Source organism: Vulpes vulpes, chromosome 10, assembly GCF_048418805.1.
Source record: "Vulpes vulpes isolate BD-2025 chromosome 10, VulVul3, whole genome shotgun sequence".
NCBI lineage: Eukaryota > Metazoa > Chordata > Mammalia > Carnivora > Canidae > Vulpes > Vulpes vulpes.
This window is the reverse complement of record NC_132789.1, coordinates 52,736,210-52,754,657: the sequence shown is the minus strand read 5'-3', so window position 1 is coordinate 52,754,657 and position 18,448 is coordinate 52,736,210. Positions and strand designations below refer to the sequence as shown.

Below are 18,448 nucleotides of genomic sequence, written 5' to 3'. Positions count from 1 at the left end.
ATCTTTAGTTTTAGTTTTATCTTTAGTTTTAAAGCATGGTTCTTTTTTTTTTTTAGTATGGTTCTTTTGATATGGAAAGCTTTACCCTATATACCATAGGGCTGTTTCCCCCTATCTTTAGTTTTAAAGCCTCTGCTTTTTTTTTTTTTTGAAGGTTCCCGCCCCCAAGGGTTTTTTTTCAGCGAGACTCAAACCACCCTATGCTAATTTCCACAGCCAAGTTGCACCAAAAGACTAGAAAATTTCCTTTTGGTATTCCTGAAGAGCTGGATTCCTGTTCCTACAAAAATATATGTACAATTGACTTCAAGTGATTATTCCCCTTTCCCATATTTAGAAATCCCTCATGATCATGACCGTTATTTCTGAAGTAAGATTTTGAGAAGAGGATGGGGGGGGGAGGGGTGTCATAAAGGGAGAGGAAGACGACTACGTGATGACCAGGAAGCCACAGGGCTGGATCTCAGGACCCTGGGATTATAAACTGAGTCACCGAGGTATCCTAACTTCTTTTTACAGAGCCAGTACCTGGCATTTATAACAGGCCAATCTTCAAGTTCTCATGCAGCCCTGGAGTAGTTTTAATATCAATGTCCAAGTAATTTCATTAGGGCCTCTAACTAAAACCTGCAATTTGCACTTTAACCTATAGCACAAATCACAACGCTTTGGCCAATATTATGGCAGGTCTTGTTTTCACCCCCAGATACATTAACGTCTAGGTTCAGTTCCATTTTCTGGGTCTACTTGCATATCCTCCTGCCCCCAATTTTCTAAGGCAGCCTTCACCCTCATTTTCTCCTATAATGGGAAAGCAAAGCAGTGTGTAAACTCCTCTCAAAATCAAAAGCTAGGGCAGCCCGGGTGGCTCAGCAGTTTAGCACCACCTTCAGCCCAGGGTGTGACCCTGGAGACCCTGGATCAAGTCCCATGTTGGGCTCCTTGCGTGGAGCCTGCTTCTCCCTCTGCCTGTGTGTCTGACTCGGTTTCTCATGAATAAATAAATAAAATCTTAAAAAAAAAAAAATCAAAAGCTAGTGCCCCCCAAAATAAACAATCAACAAAGTCTCAGTTCAAGTTTAATAGAAACAACAAAAGATCAAAAGTGATGCCTTGCTACTACTGTACATATCAGTTGGCCTGCCCCATAGCACACCTCAGACCATTCTCTCCAGAGGAGAGCAGGAAAGGGCTGTCTTGTCCCATACCACATCTGCAGAGTCTAAAGTCTTGTTATAAGCATGACAATAGTACAAAAAAAAAAAAAGATTCTGTTTTCATGGATGCCCCACTGCAGCCGGCCCTAAAATGGCGAGGCGCTCACTTCTGCTTAGAGAAATATTCTTTGCTCTTCTGGACATCAGGCTTGATGGTATCACTGCCAGGCTTCCAGCCAGCTGGGCACACTGCAAGACAAAGTACTATTAATTAATAACCTGCTAAATGGTTAGCTCCACTCTCCTCCCGTGGACAAATGGAGACAAACGGACAAAGGGCTCAAAACCAAATCTGTTTTATTAAGAGGCTGACCACTCAGGAACCAAAAAGCCTATGCTACAGTCTGAAATCATTCAAGCAGCTTAGTGCAACTATAAACATGTAATTTAATCCTTACCACAACCCTAATACTATTATACCTCAATTTATTCATGTAGCACCTAAAATTTAAAGTAACAACTCCAATCATACGCTTTGTTCTAGAAATAATCAAATACATAGGACAAAAAAATATCCCTCTGCCTTGTGTCTCTCATGAATAAATCTTTAAAATAAACAAAGCTTGTTAACAGTAGAGTGGGTGAATAGGCATTTGTATTTCCTCAGAAATTTTATGTATGCTTCACATATATTATTTTTAAAAAGCTGAAATCGCAGGAAGCCTGGGTTGCTCAGCAGTTGAGCGCCTGCCTGAGTCCCAGGATCAAGTCCCACATCAAAAGTGATGCCCTGCTACTCCGGCTCCCTGCATGGAGCCTGCTTCTCCCTCTACCTGTGTCTCTGCCTCTGTGTCTCTCATAAATAAATAAAACATTAAAAAAAAAAAAAAGCTTAAATGATTTTTAACAAATGGCGCTGGAATCAGCTGGATTTCCACACACGAAAGAATGAAAATGGACCCTCCTAATTCTTCACTTCACATAACGAAAAATGAGCTTAGGAGTGCCTCAGTGGCTCAGCTGGTTAAAGAGCCAACTCTTGCTTTCACTCAGGTCCTGATGGGACTTGGAAGCATCGCTCCGCACTCAGCAGGGGTCTGCTTGAGATTCTCTACATCTCCCTCTGCCCCTCCCCCTCCTTGCCTCTTAAAATTTATCTTAAAAATTAAAAAATTTAAAACAGGAAAAACTTCATGACCTTGGATTTGGAAATGTATTCTTTTTTTTTTAATTTTTTATTTTATTTATTTATGATAGGCACACAGTGAGAGAGAGAGAGGCAGAGACACAGGCAGAGGGAGAAGCAGGCACCATGCACCGGGAGCCCGACGTGGGATTCGATCCCGGGTCTCCAGGATCGCGCCCTGGGCCAAAGGCAGGCGCTAAACCGCTGCGCCACCCAGGGATCCCCCTGGAAATGTATTCTTAGGATAATGAAAGCACATGCAACAATAAACAAAGTGGACTTGATCAAAATTCAGAATTTTTATACAAAGGACATTTTCAGGAGTTAATATAGAATGAGAGAAAATATTTACACATCATATATCTGAGGGATTAATAACCAAAATGAAAAAAATAGTAATAACCAAAATGTATAAAGAACTCAACAAAAAGACAAACCAGTTCAAGATGGGCAAAGGACTTGTGCAGACATTTCTACAAAGAAGGAACCACAGGGGGCATCCCGGGTGGTTCAGCGGTTTAGCGGTTTAGCGCCATCTTCTGCCCCCAGGGCCTGATCCTAGGGACCCAGGATCAAGTCCCACACCGGGCTCCCTGCACGGAGCCTGCTTCTCCCTCTGCCTGTGTCTGTCTCTCTCTCTTTCTCATGAATAAATAAATAAAAATCGTTTTTTAAAAAAAAAAAAAAAAGAAGGAACCACAGGGAGCCCTGGTTGGCTCAGTGGTTTAACATCTGTCTTCAGCCCAGGGCATGGTCCTGGAGTCCCAGGATCAAGTCCTGCATTGGACTCCCTCCATGGAGCCTGCTTCTCCCTCTACCTGTGTCTCTGTGTCTCTGTCTCTCTCTCATGAATAAAATAGAATCTAAAAAAAAAAAAAAAAAGTACCAGTCAATAAACATATGAAAATACGCTCAATATTACTAGTCATTAGGGACATGAAAGTCAAAAGCACAAGGACACCTCTAAATACCCATAAGACTATATAGTATTTAACAAAAGAAAAAGACAGTGTTGGCAAGGTTGTAGAGAACCCTTGGTATCATTGCTGGTGCAAATGTGAAATGGTACAGCTGATACAGAAAACAGTTTGGTAGTTCCTGAAGAAGCCTAAACGAATTACATGACCTAGTAATTACATTTCTAATGTAAATTCCCAAAATAATTGGAAACAAAGATCCACACAGCTGCTTAACAGTATTGAAGCAGCGTTATTCACAATAGCCAAAAGGTGAAAATGCTGTGTTCATCAACAGATGATGAATACACAAAAGGACATATACATAAAATGGACTATTCAGCCTTTAAAAAGAATGAAGTGGGCAGCCCCGGTGGCACAGTGGTTTAGCGCCGCCTGCAGCCCAGGGCCTGATCCTAGAGATCCGGGATCGAGTCCCACGTCGGGCTCCCTGTGTGGAGCCTGCTTCTCCCTCTGCCTCTCGCTCGCTTGCTGTGCCTCTCATGAAAAAATAATTAATAGGGGAAGGGGAGGTGAGTGGCTGGATGGGGTGACAGGGTGACCAACACTAAGGGGGGGCAACTTGATGGGATGAGCACTGCTTGTTATACTAGATGTTGGCAAATCAAACTCCAATAAAAAATACACAAAAAAGGGGGGATCCCTGGGTGGCTCAGCAGTTTGGCGCCTGCCTTTCGCCCAGGGTGCAATCCTGGAGTCCCGGGATCAAGTCCCGCGTCGGGCTCCCGGCATAGAGCCTGCTTCTCCCTCCTCCTGTGTCTGACTTTCTCTATCATAAATAAATAAATAAATCTTTAAAATATATATATATATATATATATATATATATATATATAATATATATATATACACACACACACACAAAAAAAAAAACCCCACAAATGGACAAACATTGCATGAAATATTTAATAGACAAACTCGTAGACAGAAAATGGAAGTTACCAAAGAGCTAGAAATAAAGGGGAATGGGAAGCTATTGTTTAATGGTTGCAGCTGTCTGGGATGATGAAAACATTCAGAAAGTATTAGTGATGGATGCATGACACTGTGTATGTAATTAATGCCACTAAACTGTACACTCTAAATGGTAAATTATGGCATACATGTTACGTTAAAATTTTAAAAAGACTTTAATAACTTACTCTCCTACCAAAAAATAAGCTAAGGAAGTAAACAAAGCTAGAACTGCGTAAAACCGTAATACTGAGCTGCTTCCCCCCTCTGGTAGCCCTTGAGGGATCTGAATAAAGAAAGCAATGTTTGCCTCTTTAGTGTTAACCCTGCCAAACTGGATAGCCTGAAATAAAAAGGGTGGGTAGGACCCCCCAGGAGGCCCTACTTGTTCACTAACTCCCTTCTACCCCTTGGTAACAAAAGGTCTGAGTTTGAATTTCATACATTTATGCAGAAAAAGCATAGCTGCTGGGGCATCTCTGTGGCTCAGTTAACCATCTACCTTCCGCTCAGGTCGTCATCTCAGGGTCCTGGAATCAAGTCCCACATCAGGTTCCCTATTCCATGGGGAGACTGCTGCTCTCCCAGCCTCAGTCTCAGTTATCTCATAAATAAATAAATAAAATCTTAAAAAAAAAAAAAAAAAAAAAACATAACTTCCAACCTTTTTCTAAAATCCCGAGCTAGCAATGCTTCTTGGGCTAACCTGAGAAGACTAAGGGAAGGAAACCAATCTCTGATTTTTCACTTCCATCTGCTATTCCATCTTCTAGGAGACATGTAGTCACCAGAGTCCAGTAATGAAACAGCAAGCCTCACTTGTTCAAGTGGGGGGGAGGGGGGGGGGAGGTGTCCAGGGAAAACCCCTTCCAATCCAAGAATATCTTAAGCCTTAGGGTATCACTTGGAGCAGTCTAAAAATAAAGTATGAATGGGAGAAGTGCCAAATTGCAGCTGCTGTTACTTTCCTGAAATCTCTACTTCATGGTTATTGTTAGTAGCTTTAGTGGCACCAAGGGGTTAAAACACAGGTCATGGGACTCCTGGGTGGCTCAGCTGTTGAGCATCTGTCTGCCTTTGGCTCAGGGTGTGATCCCAGGATGCCTTTGGCCCAGGGCGTGATCCTGGAGTCCCAGGTTCAAGTCCCACATCCGGCTCCTACATGGAGCCTGCTTCTCCCTCTGCCTGTGTCTCTGCCTCTTTGTGGATCTCTCAAGAATAAATAAGATCTTTAAAAAAAAAAAATCTTTGAATACAGAAAACAAAAACAGGTCACTAAGCATAAAAAAGGTACCTCAAGGGATCCCTGGGTGGCGCAGCGGTTTGGCGCCTGCCTTTGGCCCAGGGCGCGATCCTGGAGACCCGGGATCGAATCCCACATCGGGCTCCCAGTGCATGGAGCCTGCTTCTCCCTCTGCCTGTGTCTCTGCACCGCCCCCCTCTCTCTCTATGTGAGTATTATAAATAAATTAATTAATTAAAAAAAAAAAAAGGTACCTCAAAAAAAAAAAAAAAAAAAAAAAAAAGTACCGCAAGGAAGCAAAGGTGCCTTAAGGAAGCAAAGACCAGACAAGGGCCAGCCAGAAGTTTGGCAATAGGTGCTAACAGGTAATTAATCTAAGAAAACAAAGCTTTAAAACAGCATAATTATAAATCATGATACAAAGACAGGAAGAATAATGAACCAGAAAAATCTTGTCAACTTACTCTCACTGGCACTAAGGCCTTTCGGCACTTAAGAATAGTTAAGGGGCATCTGGGTGGCTCAGTCAGTTAATTAAGCCTTTGGCTCAGGTCACGAACCTGGGGTCCTGGGATCAAACCCCCTCATGGGGCTCACTGCTCAGTGGAAAAATCTGCTTTTCCCTCTTCCTCTGACCCTCCCCCACCCACCCATTCTATTTCTCATAAAATCTTAAAATAGGGTCCCAGATGGTTAAGCATGCCTTCAGCTCAAGGTCCTGGGACTGAGTCAGCTTGTCCCTCTCCCTCTGCCACTCCCCCCTGCTTCTGCACACTCTCTCAAAAACAAATTTTAATCCTAAAAAAAAAAAAAAAAAAAAAACCACGCATATTAAAAATAATAAAAAGGGCAGCCTGGGTGGCTCAGCAGTTTAGTGCTGCCTTCAGCCCAGGGTGTGGTCCTAGAGACCCAGGATCGGGTCCCATGTCAGGTCAGGCTCCCTGCATGGAGCCTGCTGCTTCTGCCTCTGCCGGTGTCTCTGCCTCTCTCTCTGTGTCTCTCATGAACAAATAAATTAGAATAAAATAAAATAGAATAGAATAAAATAAAATAAAACAGAATAAAATAAAAAATTGAATAATTAAACAATTAAATTTAAAAAATAAAATAAAATAATAAAATAAAATACAAATAAAACAGTTATCAGTGACAAGACAGAAAGCCACACTTGATTGTTTCATATCCAGGAGTGTTGTTTTTTTCTGAATCAATATGGAATCCAGAAGAACTGGCTGCATTCCACCATAATCCAGCTTTCAAATACAACCAAAATACTAAGACTCTCCCAAGAAAAAATGACATCAGTCATGGCAACTTCAGTATGAGAACTTACAACACACAGAAAGCCCTAAACACTGATTTTTTTCAGTATTACCTTAAAAAAAAAAAAAGATGGTTATGAATCTGGTTCCCAGATTCAACATTTACTATGAATAAACGCTATGTTTAAGTATTAGTTCATGGGGGCAGCCCGGGTGGCTCAGCAGTTTAACACCACCGTCAGCTCAGGGCATGATCCTGGAGTCCCGGAATCAAGTCCCACATCAGGCTCCCTGCATGGAACCTGCTTCCCCCTCTGCCGGTGTCTCTGCCTCTCTGTGTCTCTCATGAATGAATGAATGAATGAATGAATGAATGAATGAATGAATAAAATCTTAAAAAAAAAAAGTTGCTTTATGGGGGCACCTGGTGGCTCAGTGATTGGAATGTGTACCTCTGGCTCAGGTTGTGATCCTGAGGTCCTGGGATGGAGTCCCCCATCAGGGTCCCTGCGTGGAGCCTGCTTCTCCCTCTGCCTAGGTCTCTGCCTCTCTGTCTCTCATGAATAAATTTTTTTCTAAGATTTTATTTATTCATTCATAGAGACAAAGAGAGTCTTTGTCTGCCTTCTCCCTCTGCCTGTGTCTCTGCCTCTTTCTGTGTCTCTCATGAATAAATAAATCTTAAAAAAAAAAAAAAAAAAAAAAGTCTAGCCTAAATGCAAGGAACTAGTAAAAGTCCAACAAAGGACTTTGCCACTCTCCAGCTCCCTCAGTCTTTGTGCTGAATCTCATCCCCCACCAGGGGGCAGTCTCAGCAGCCATCTATCTGCTCCTTCAATACACTAAGAGTCCACACATGCTGCAGCAAATGGTGCCTTTGGGTATCATGGTCATTGATCCATGTTAGCTTTTCACTCTAGGCAAGCCACTACTTTTGGGTCCCCCCAGCAGACACCACTAATTCAGACTCTTCCATGTTCTGTATCACAAAATCAGAGCTGAAGTGGGCTTTAGAAAATTAGTCTGAAATATTTATTACCTAAAAGAAAAAGTATTAAGGCAAATTCAATCCAAGTACACCTGTGCACTTCATCTGACATCAGTAGCACTTCATTGTAACTATCTTGTCCTCAGTTACATTAAATTTGAGAGGTTATGAGGTTCTTGATACCCCACAGACCAAGCACTTGCAGCCTCAGGACCTAAGTCCTTAAAAACTAAACTCACTCTTGGGATCCCTGGATGGCGCAGCGGTTTAGCGCCTGCCTTTGGCCCAGGGCGCGATCCTGGAGACCCAGGATCGAATCCCATGTCGGGCTCCTGGTGTATGGAGCCTGCTTCTCCCTCTGCATGGGTCTCTGCCTCTCTATCAAAAATAAAAATTAAAAAAAAAAAAAAAAAAAACTCAACTCACAGTTAGGGTAAGGCTGTCTCATTCTATCAACACTATACTCCACTCCAAGAAGGGGGAAAACTCAAAAAGCTACAACCTAGGATGTCCAGGTGGCTCAGCGGAAAAACACCTGCCTTCAGCCCAGGGCGTAGATCCGGGAGGCCTGGGATCAAGTCCCACATGGAGCTCCCTGCATGGAGCCTGCTTCTCTCTCTGCCTGTGTCTCTGCACCTCTGTTTCTCATGAATAACTCTTTAAAAGGGGCGAGGGGCAGCCAAGGCTCAGCGGTTTAGCACTGCCTTCAGCCCAGGGTGTGGTCCTGGAGATCCAGTCCCACATCAAGCTCCCTGCATGGAACTGAGCCTGCTTCTGCTTCTCCCTCTGCCTTTGTGCCTCTTTCTCTGTCTCTTATGAATAAATTAAATTTAAAAAAGGGGGGGGGGGGGAGATCCCTGGGTGGTTCAGCGGTTTAGTGCCTGCCTTTGGCCCAGGGCATGATCCTGGAGTCCTGGGATCATGTCCCACATCGGGCTCCCGGCATGGAGCCTGTTTCTCCCTTTGCATGTGTCTCTGCCTTGCTCTATATCTCTTACGAATAAATAAAATATTTTTAAAAATTAAAAAAAAATAAAGCTACAACCTTACAAACTCAAAAGCTGAGACCAAGTAGTTCAGTACTTTACTACAACATTGTAATGAAAATCTAAGGAGGAAAGTACTAGTGCTGGAGAAGAAAAAGAAAGGCCCACCACACTCTAGCAAATGCTAGATAAAAATTCTGAGTTGGGGCAGCCTGGATAGCTCAGTGGTTTAGCGCCGCCTTCAGCCCAGGGCCTGATCCTGGGGACCTAGGATCGAGTACCATGTCGGGCTTCCTGCATGGAGCCTGCTTCTCCCTCTGCCTGTGTCTCTGCCTCTCTCTCTCTCTTTCTGTGTCTCCCATGAATAAATAAATAAAATCTTAAAAAAATTCTGGGATCCCTGGGTGGCGCAGTGGTTTGGCGCCTGCCTTTGGCCCAGGGCGCGATCCTGGAGACCCGGGATCGAATCCCACGTCGGGTTCCCGGTGCATGGAGCCTGCTTCTCCCTCTGCCTGTGTCTCTGCCTCTCTCCCTCTCTCTCTGTGTGACTATCATAAATAAAGAAAAATTAAAAAAAAAAAAAGATTCTGAGTTGAATCAGCTTGGTCACATGTAGATTTTGTAGGACAAGCTTATAAAAATGTGATCTTTGATCCTCAATCATCTCAGGAAGAAAGAATCTTGATGATTCATCTGAAACCTAACTAGAACCCCTCCTTTCTTAAACATTTTATGTAACTATTTACGTAATTCAGTTATTCACTGATTGTAATTCTTGTAAATCTGACAATTACATTATACACTGGAATACATTTTAAGTGAATAAAAACATTATCAAAGCTCTACCGTCTTTAAAAAAAAAAAAAAACAGTAAAACGAATATGGATCAAAGAGATTAATCTCTTCTCCCAATAAACACTTGTCAAGAATGGCATGCTGTATGTATGAGATGGAATTGTCAAACTTTTTGTTTTGCCCTTCTACACACTTAGGAGATCCTCCTACATGCCATTAGTAAGTTAACAGCTGCAGCAGTGATTCTAAATGAGCAGGGCAGAAGCTGGAACTATGCAGCGTCAACAAAAATCCTTTATATTATCCTCCCTTAACTTTTCCATTACCTCACCAAACCACCCACTATAATCAAGAGATTTTAATTTCTTGAAAAGACACTATTTGGTAGACCTTGTTCCTGCCATCTTTCCTATCCTACCTACCATTCTGTTGTCAAGTCAGCAGGTGGACTGGCTTACCTTCCCCATGCTTGTCAGTAAACTGGAAGGCCTGAACCAGTCGCAGAGTCTCATCCACAGAGCGACCAACAGGAAGGTCATTTACAGTGATCTGCCGAAGGATACCTTTATCATCAATGATAAAGAGGCCCCTGGGAAAAAGATTGAAGGTTTGAGGGAAATGCAGTACAGGTTTAGAAATTGCTTTGTTAGAACACAAACTGAATAGAAAGGATTATCTGCTGGCCTCTCCCAGACTTGCACTGGCTTTGTCTTCTTCCTGTATAGAGAATGAAATAAGGAGGGCAGCCCAGGTGGCTCAGCAGTTTAGTGCCACCTTCAGCCCAGGGTGTGATCCTGGAGACCCAGGATTGAGTCCCACGTTGGGCTCCCTGCATGAAGCCTGCTTCTCCCTCTGTCTGTGCATCTCTCTCAGTGTCTCTCATGAATAAATAAAATCTTAAAAAAAAAAAAAAAAAAAAACACTTATAATTCTGATTCACACTGTATTTAAAAAAAGAAGAATGAAATAAGGAGCACCTGCCTGGCTCAGTCAAAAGAGCACAGGACTCTTAAAAAACCTTTTTAAAAAGGGCGGGGGGCGGGGGGCAGCCCCGGTGGCACAGCGGTTTAGCGCCACCTGCAGCCCAGGGTGGGATCCTGGAGACCCTGGATCGAGTCCCGTGTCAGGCTCTCTACATGGAGCCTGCTTTTCCCTCTGCCTGTGTCTCTGCCTCTCTCTGTCTCTATGAATAAATAAAGTCTTTAAAAATAATAATAAAATAATAAAATAAAAATAAAAAGGGCGGGGGGGGGCACCTGGGTGGCTCAGTGGTTGAGCATCTGGCCTTTGGCTCAAGTCAGGTTGTTCCCAGGGTACTGGGATCAAGTCCCGCATCGGGCTCACTAAAGGGAGCTTATTTCTCCCTCTGCCTATGTGTCTGACTCTTTCTCTGTACCTCTCCTGAATAAATTTTTTTTAAAAAGTGAAAAGAAAAACCAATCTCTACACCAAGATCAGAGTCCTATGCTTTTTTTTAAAAAAAAAGATCGTATTTATAGGATCCCTGGGTGGCTCAGCATTTTAGCACCTGCCTTCAGCTTGGGGCATGATCCTGGAGTCCCGAGATTGAGTCCCCCATCAGGCTCCCTCTGCATGGAGCCTGCTTCTCCCTGCCTATGTCTCATGAATAAATAAAATCTTAAAAAAAAAATGTATGTGTTCATGAGACAGAGAAAGACGCTCAACCACTGAGCCACTTTTCTTTTTTAAAGGAATAATGAAATGAGGGATCCCTGGGTGGCGCAGCAGTTTGGCGCCTGCCTTTGGCCCAGGGCACAATCCTGGAGACCCAGGATCGAGTCCCACATCGGGCTCCCAGTGCATGGAGCCTGCTTCTCCCTCTGCCTGTGTCTCTGCCTCTCTCTTCACTCTCTCTGAATGAATAAATAAATAAATCTTTAAAAAAAAAAAAAAGAAGAGGGATCCCTGGGTGGCGCAGCGGTTTGGCGCCTGCCTTTGGCCCAGGGCGCCATCCTGGAGATCCGGGATCGAGTCCCACGTCAGGCTCCCGGTGCATGGAGCCTGCTTCTCCCTCTGCCTGTGTCTCTGCCTCTCTCTCTCACTGTGTTCCTATCATAAATAAATAAAAATTAAAAAAAAAAAAAGAAGAAGAAAATAAGTAAATTTTATAGTGATAAGGTCAATTATTGTTCAACGAATTAACTAAGGGGGGAAAAAGAAAAATAGTTTACAGATCAGGCCTCTACCTTTCTCCAAAAGGCCCTGAAGTCAATTATGTTTGTTTGGGGGTTTTTTTGAAGATTTTATTTTATTATTTATTCGTGAGAGACACACACACACAGAGAGACAGACAGACACAGGCAAAGGGAGAAGCAGGCTCCATCCACAGAGCCTGACATGGGACTGGATTCCGGGTGTCCAGGATCAGGCCCTGGGCTGAAGGCGGTGCTAAACTACTGAGCCACCCGGGCTGCCCATCAATTAGATAATTTTGATGAAATGTCAGCCCCCTTGGCAGGTGTATACCTGAACGAGATGCCTTCATCAGCCTTTAAGACTCCATAGTCCTGAGCAATGGTACGCTTGGGGTCTGATACCAAGGGAATGTTCATGGGTCCCAGTCCTCCTTGTTTCTTGGGTGTGTTGATCCTACAGCAAAAGGCACACACACAATCACATTCATTCAAACTACTATGTAGCAAAAGCATTAACTTTATTCCTTCCCATTTTTCCAGCATTCCTAATCTAATTATCCCAAAAAACAAAATTTTTTCCAACAGTAAAGTGAGTGCCTGAAGACTGTTAACGTCACCAGGGTACACTCAGCTGCAACCCAAAGCTGCTTCTCCTCAGCTGACAGATAAAAAGAATAAAGGAAGAAATCAGAGCCTTTGCACTCCCATCAGGAACCAGAAGGCAATACTTGAGCAAGTCAATTGTCAAAGCCACCCCAGTCCCAGTTACTACTTGGTTCAAAGCTTATATGTGAAATCAACCACGAGATTTACCAAGCCAGGTGACAGAAATGAGAATCCACAGAAGCACCAATCACTTGACAGTTGAGTTTCTTAAATTCTTCTGCCCTGTCACTGAAAGCAATGATCTCCGTGGGGCACACAAAGGTGAAGTCAAGAGGATAAAAGAAGAATACAACATATTTTCCTGGAGGAAGAAAAAGAGCCACAAGTTTGCCTTTGAAACACACTTCCTGGGGGATCCCTGGGTGGCTCAGAGGTTTGGCACCTGCCTTTGGCCCAGGGCATGATCCTGGAATCGAGTTCCGCTCTGGGCTCCTTGCATGGAACCTGCTTCTCCCTCTGCCTGTCTCTCATGAATAAAGGAAAGAAAGAAAAGGAAAAGAAATAAAAGACACTTTCTTACTTCACAAAGCATAAACACCAAGGGGCACCTGGTGGAGTACATGACTTTTGGGGAGGGGGGCACAGGGAGAGAAGGAGAGAGGGAATCTTAAGCAGGCTCCACGCCCAGCAGAGCCCAACAGGAGAGGAAGCTCAAGGTCACAACCAAGTTCACAACCTAAGCCAAAATCAAGTCATACTCTTAACCACAGTGCCCCGCAGGACTCTTGATCTCAGGGTTGAGTTTGAGTCCCATGTTAGCTGTACAGATTACTTAAAAATAAAATCTTGAGGTGCCCAGGTGGCTCAGTCTGTTGAGCATCCAACTCTTGGATTTTGGATCAGGTCATGATTTCAAGGTGGACTCCACGCTCAGAACGAGGTCTGCTTGAGAGGCTCTCCCTACCCGCCTTGCACAGGAGGCACACTCTCAACTCTGAAATAAATGAATCTTTGAAAAAATAAAGTATCAAAAAAAAAAAAAAAAAAAAAAGAACAGTAAAACCCTAAAGACATTTTCCTATGGAAAAAAGTCTTTAATTATTTTTTTTTTAAGGAAGCCTTAAGTTGGGATCCCTGGGTGGCGCAGTGGTTTGGCGCCTGCCTTTGGCCCAGGGCGCGATCCTGGAGACCCGGGATCGAATCCCACGTCGGGCTCCCAGTGCATGGAGCCTGCTTCTTCCTCTGCCTGTGTCTCTGCCTCTCTCTCTGTGTGTGTGTGTGTGGACTATCATAAATAAATAAAAATTAAAAAAATTAAAAAATTTAAAAAAATTAAAAAAAAAAAGGAAGCCTTAAGTTGATGGTAGATAACTGCTAAATGCCAAAACTGAACACAGAGGTCTCCTAGCAGCTACCTTGAGAAAATTTTGTGGTAGGAGAGCCTGCATGGGAAAAAAAGTTCCTTTCATTTCTGTGCTTTATTTTCCTGCCTCCCCATTAGCTGCCAATTAGAAGATAAACATTGTTCAGTCTGATTTTCATCTCTAGTTACAATTAGCACAACACTAAGTTCTCCAATGAAAAACAGCAAAACCAAGGATGCAATTTACCTAACTAGATAGCCTGATGCCAACGCTTAAAATGAATGCATAGGAAAACCTCAAATGCTGGATTCTATGCAAGTCAATAGAGACCAAAGAGAAACTAAAGCCTTTGGCACTTAGTCCACTATGAACCACAATTACAGGACAGTAAGATTTAAATGATCTTAAAAAAAAAAAAAAAAATCAACACAAGAGATCCCTGGATGGCTCAGCGCCTGCCTTTGGCCCAGAGCTTGATCCTGGAGTTCCAGGATCCAGTCCCACATAGGGCTCCCTGCATGAAGCCTGCTTCTCCCTCTGCCTAGGTCTCTGCCTCTGCGTCTCTCACGAATAAATAAATAATAAAAAATAATAAAAATAAAATTAAAAAAATAAATCACCACAAATATGTTCCTAACAAGCCTAGTTAGACAACAAAAAGTCTGAGGCAAAAGTTAAAAAATCCTGATAAAGCAACAGGATTTCTAGCTTAAATTTTCCAAAAGTCACGCAGATTACCAGTAGAAGTACATATTCAACTGGCCAACCAGCCTCTCACCACACCTAAGAGGGCCACGTTACTGAAACAGTGCCAAATATTCACTCATTTCCAGGTAGCAGCAATGTCTGAAAATCAAAAACTTTTGACATTTACTTTGAAAACCAAAATCACAAGAAACTCCCTCATCTAAACAACCTCTCCAGGGCTTTACCTAACAAGCACTTTGAAGCCTCAGCAGGTCAAGCCCTGGAGGAACAGAGAACAGCTCTTTCTAAACCTCGTGCCTTTACCCTTGGGCCAAGGTCACCTCCCTGTGGTGCTACTTACCTTGTTTGCCAGAGAAGCTTCCCTCCATTGGGCCCCTTCTTAACTACTACTCATTCCAAACAAGTGTGATGTGTTAGGAAACCTTAGTCACATGTTCTTCCCATAAACTGAATCCAGGAACTAATTACTGCACCACTAAGTTAAAAGGTACACTTAACACCTGAGTTTCAGATTTGCATTTTAAGGAATCTGTACATCAACTATCTCAGAAAACCCCCCCCCCTCATTCCAGGACTGCAAGGTTTAAAAAAAAAAAAAAAAAAAAAGGAAGAGCTTTATCAGATTGCCAAGGTCTACCTGAAACTTAACAGGAAAAGAAAACTGTTCCAACTCTTCTCTTGGGGCAACAGTCAGAATATGCCTAAACCTCTGCTAATAATACAGCAGCTCTGACATACATCTCTCTTTTTTTTTCTGACATACATATTTCAAAAAATTAATGGTGTAAGCTCCAAAGACTTGAAGGAACAGAGAGTGTGTGTGCACACAAGGGGGTGGGGTGCGGGGAAGAGAGGGAGAAGCAGACTCCCTGCTCAGCAAGGAGCTGGATTAAGGGCTCTGATCTGGGATCATGACAGAAGCCAAAGGCAGATGCCTAACTGAGCCACCCAGGTGCCCCAAGACTTGTGCTTTCAATGACATAATGAGAGTATCTCCAATAGAATTAAGAAGTACTGAGAAAATAATTGAGCTATTATGTCCAGGCATAACAAAGCATGGGCTTTTCCCGTAAGCAGTCTGAACCTACAGGATTATCCATCATCATGGTTGGTAATCACTACATCATTTCAACATAAAAACAGCCACCTACTCTGAAGACTGACCTAGGAGAGAGAAGTAGTTTTACAATCAAACCTAACAGATATACAGAAATATAATGAGCCATCCTAGATGGGAAAATAATTCCATTTTAATAAATCTAATATAATTACTCTTACCTTTGTAGTCAGATAGGCTGAGGTCTTTGAACTGGCCATCTGGCATAACAGCTGTGGCTTTGAAGTTGGGAGCAGGATGCCCAATTTTGGCATTTCCTGAAGACATCTTGCTATGGGCTGGAGAAAAGAGGAAGTAAATTAGAAACAAGCCTTATTTTTCTAAGTAACCAACACCCTTCTGCCTAGACACTTAGCTACAAAATAAAAGAATTATCCAGTGGCCCTAAATATACATACTAATTTTTTTATATTAGTAAGACACATCTGAGAAAGCTCAGAAAACTGAGCTTTCTAACTTATGAAACAAGGCCAAGTATTACGGGGCACCTGGGTGGGTCAGTCCTTTAAACATCTCTTAAAAAAATAAAATAAAATAAAATAAAAAAATAAACATCTGACTCTTGATTTAAACCCAGTTCATTAACTCAAGGCTAAGCACGGAGCCTGCTTAAAATTCTTTCTCTCTCTCTTCCCTTCCCCTGCATTCGAAGGCTCACTCTTAAAACAAAAAAATCAGAATACTTCTCTGAACATCAGCTTTTGTTTTCCTTTAAAAACAGCAATTCTTAAAAATTGAAGTAACCTCTTACTTTTTCTAAACGATCATTTATGCAGTGACATTTTCTTCTGTACTCTCCTTATGCAAAAAGCTCCAGAGAAAGAATGTCTGATCTCTAGAAGTGGTCATGTTGCCCTTTCTCTGGACTGCATCTTTATCTGTCTTCAGAATTTAAGAAGTCCACATGACCTTTCTCCAGGTACATTTGCCCAAGAGACCGCACACCCCTAATCCAACTCTGTTGTGTTTTGTTTTTTTTTTTTTTAATTTATTCAGAGGCAAAGAGAGAGAGGAGCAGGCAGAGAAGCAGAGGCAGAAGCACAGGTAGAGGGAGAAACAGGCTCCATGCAGGGAGCCCTACATGGGACTCGATCCCGGGTCTCCAGGACCACACCCCAGGCTGCAGGCGGCGCTAAACCGCTGCGCCACCGGGGCTGCCCCCCTAATCCAAGTCTTTAAGAGACGTGATTCCCATCTGCTAAATTGCAAAACTTCAAGAGTTGTGTTTAAGCCCTAGAAGTCCTTTCAAAAGTGGGTTTCTGGGCAGCCCCGGTGGCGCAGCGGTTTAGCGCCGCCTGCAGCCTGGGGTGTGGTCCTGGAGACCCGGGATCGAGTCCCATGTAGGGCTCCCTGCATGGAGCCTGTTTCTCCCTCTACCTACCTGCGCCTCTGCCCCTTTCTCTCTCTGTCTCTACGAATAAATAAATAAAATCTTTAAAAAAAAAAAAAAGTGGGTTTCTGACCTCAGGGCCAGGATTCTGGAGCAGCAAGTAGAACAGGGTCTATTGCTGGGAAGCCTGGCGGCTCAGTTGGTTGGAAGCATGTGACTCTATCTCAAGGCTGTGGGTTAGAGCCCCATGCTGGATTTAGAGATTACTTAACCTTAAAAAAAAAAAAAAAAAATCCTTACTGCAAAACAAATCATTGCTAAAAAGCAATGCTGCACTGGATTCACTCAGGTCAACACAAAGTTAAGGAATTAAGATCTAAACCAGTAAGTCATCAGTTTGAAAGGCTCAAGAAGCTAATTTTCCAAATCCCAAACTTTTTTGGTGCATAAAACCAAGCATCTATTATTGCAAACTTTCTATTGCTTAACACCTTTAAAAAAAAAAAAACCTAGTAAGGCAAGTTGCAATTTGGCGACCAAATATAGAGGGGGGTGTGTGATCCTAACATAAACGACCTCCTCATCCAAACCTGCTTTTCCACGTGGTTCCCACGTCCACTAAAGACCGACTCGGCGGGGTAAAGGCCGTTAGACCTCAAGGCGGCGTGGGCCTCCGTGGATCTGCCCTTGAACTTCCAAGGCTAAAGGCACGCCCCCAAATCCCGCTTCAGGTTCCCTCCTGCCGCTCCCATGGAAAACCCCACCGCAGCACTTCGGAAAGCATTAGCCGCCCCCCCCCCCCCCAAAAAAAAGAAAAAAAGCAGTCTTGACAAATTTGAGATCACTACAACCCTATTACACAAACGCAAAAAATAAAGCCAGGGCAGGTTATCAGTACCGGAAACTGCCCATGTAGGCCCAGCGGAGGGCCGGGAACAGTCATCACCTCCACCACACGACAGGCGGGCAGCCTCAGATCAGTTTCCAGGTCCACTCTAGAAGATTCCTGAGCCTGCCCCGCCCGGAAGGAGCCTAGCTGAGGAGAGCCCACCACTACCACGAGGCCCCCTCGCCGCGCCAATGAGCGCCCTCCGCTCGGGTTGCCGGGGGAAGAGGAAACTCGAACCGACGTTAGCCTCAGGGTTTAAACAGGTCGCCGCATCCGTAAAGGAGGGCGCGCGGACTGCCTAACTACTCTCGAGCGCCAGACCTCGTCCAGCCACCTCCCCCGTCACAGCACCCAAGCCAAGTAGGGCAGGACCCTGGGAGAACCAGGAAAAGACGACGACCGGGGCGTGGAGAACCTTCTCACCAGTGCTGAGGAGACTAACCGCCGAAAGCCAGTCAGGAAGAAGACGCGTGAGGCGTGCGCGGGGCGCTGCCTTTATAGCCTGTGGGGCTCTCGCGAGAGTCAGAGCGGGCTGGGGGTGCAGGAGGAGAGGGAAGGGGGATCTGGCCCCGCCCCCGCCCCCGCCCCCCGCCAACGCGCCCCGCCAGAATGACTCAGCACTTTCACTCGCGGTGGGCGGGCTCGGGCTCGGAAGATTGGGATCTCCCTCCCTGCTGCCGACGGTTAGGGTCGGGGAGACGAGAGCGACGGTCTCGAGGCACCAATGCCC

The 18,448-nt window shown here is 44.0% G+C and overlaps 1 protein-coding gene across 2 annotated transcripts; it reads right to left on the bottom strand.

The window, feature by feature from the left end:
• Positions 1–1,066: 1,066 nt before the first annotated feature.
• Positions 1,067–18,273, bottom strand: PRDX1 (peroxiredoxin 1). Of its 2 annotated transcripts, none has more exons than XM_025992268.2 (6): positions 18,142–18,273; positions 15,661–15,777; positions 12,518–12,671; positions 12,036–12,158; positions 10,007–10,137; positions 1,067–1,406 (listed from the first exon to the last, which is right to left on the bottom strand). In XM_025992268.2, the coding sequence occupies exons 2-6, from the start codon at positions 15,764–15,766 to the stop codon at positions 1,321–1,323; spliced, it is 600 nt and encodes a 199-aa protein (XP_025848053.2). In that variant the 5' UTR covers positions 15,767–15,777; positions 18,142–18,273; the 3' UTR covers positions 1,067–1,320. The 2 variants fall into 2 exon arrangements, with proteins under 2 accessions (XP_025848053.2, XP_072580231.1); XM_072724130.1 differs by lacking the exon at positions 18,142–18,273 and adding an exon at positions 16,963–17,101.
• Between the last annotated feature and the right edge of the window lie 175 nt (positions 18,274–18,448).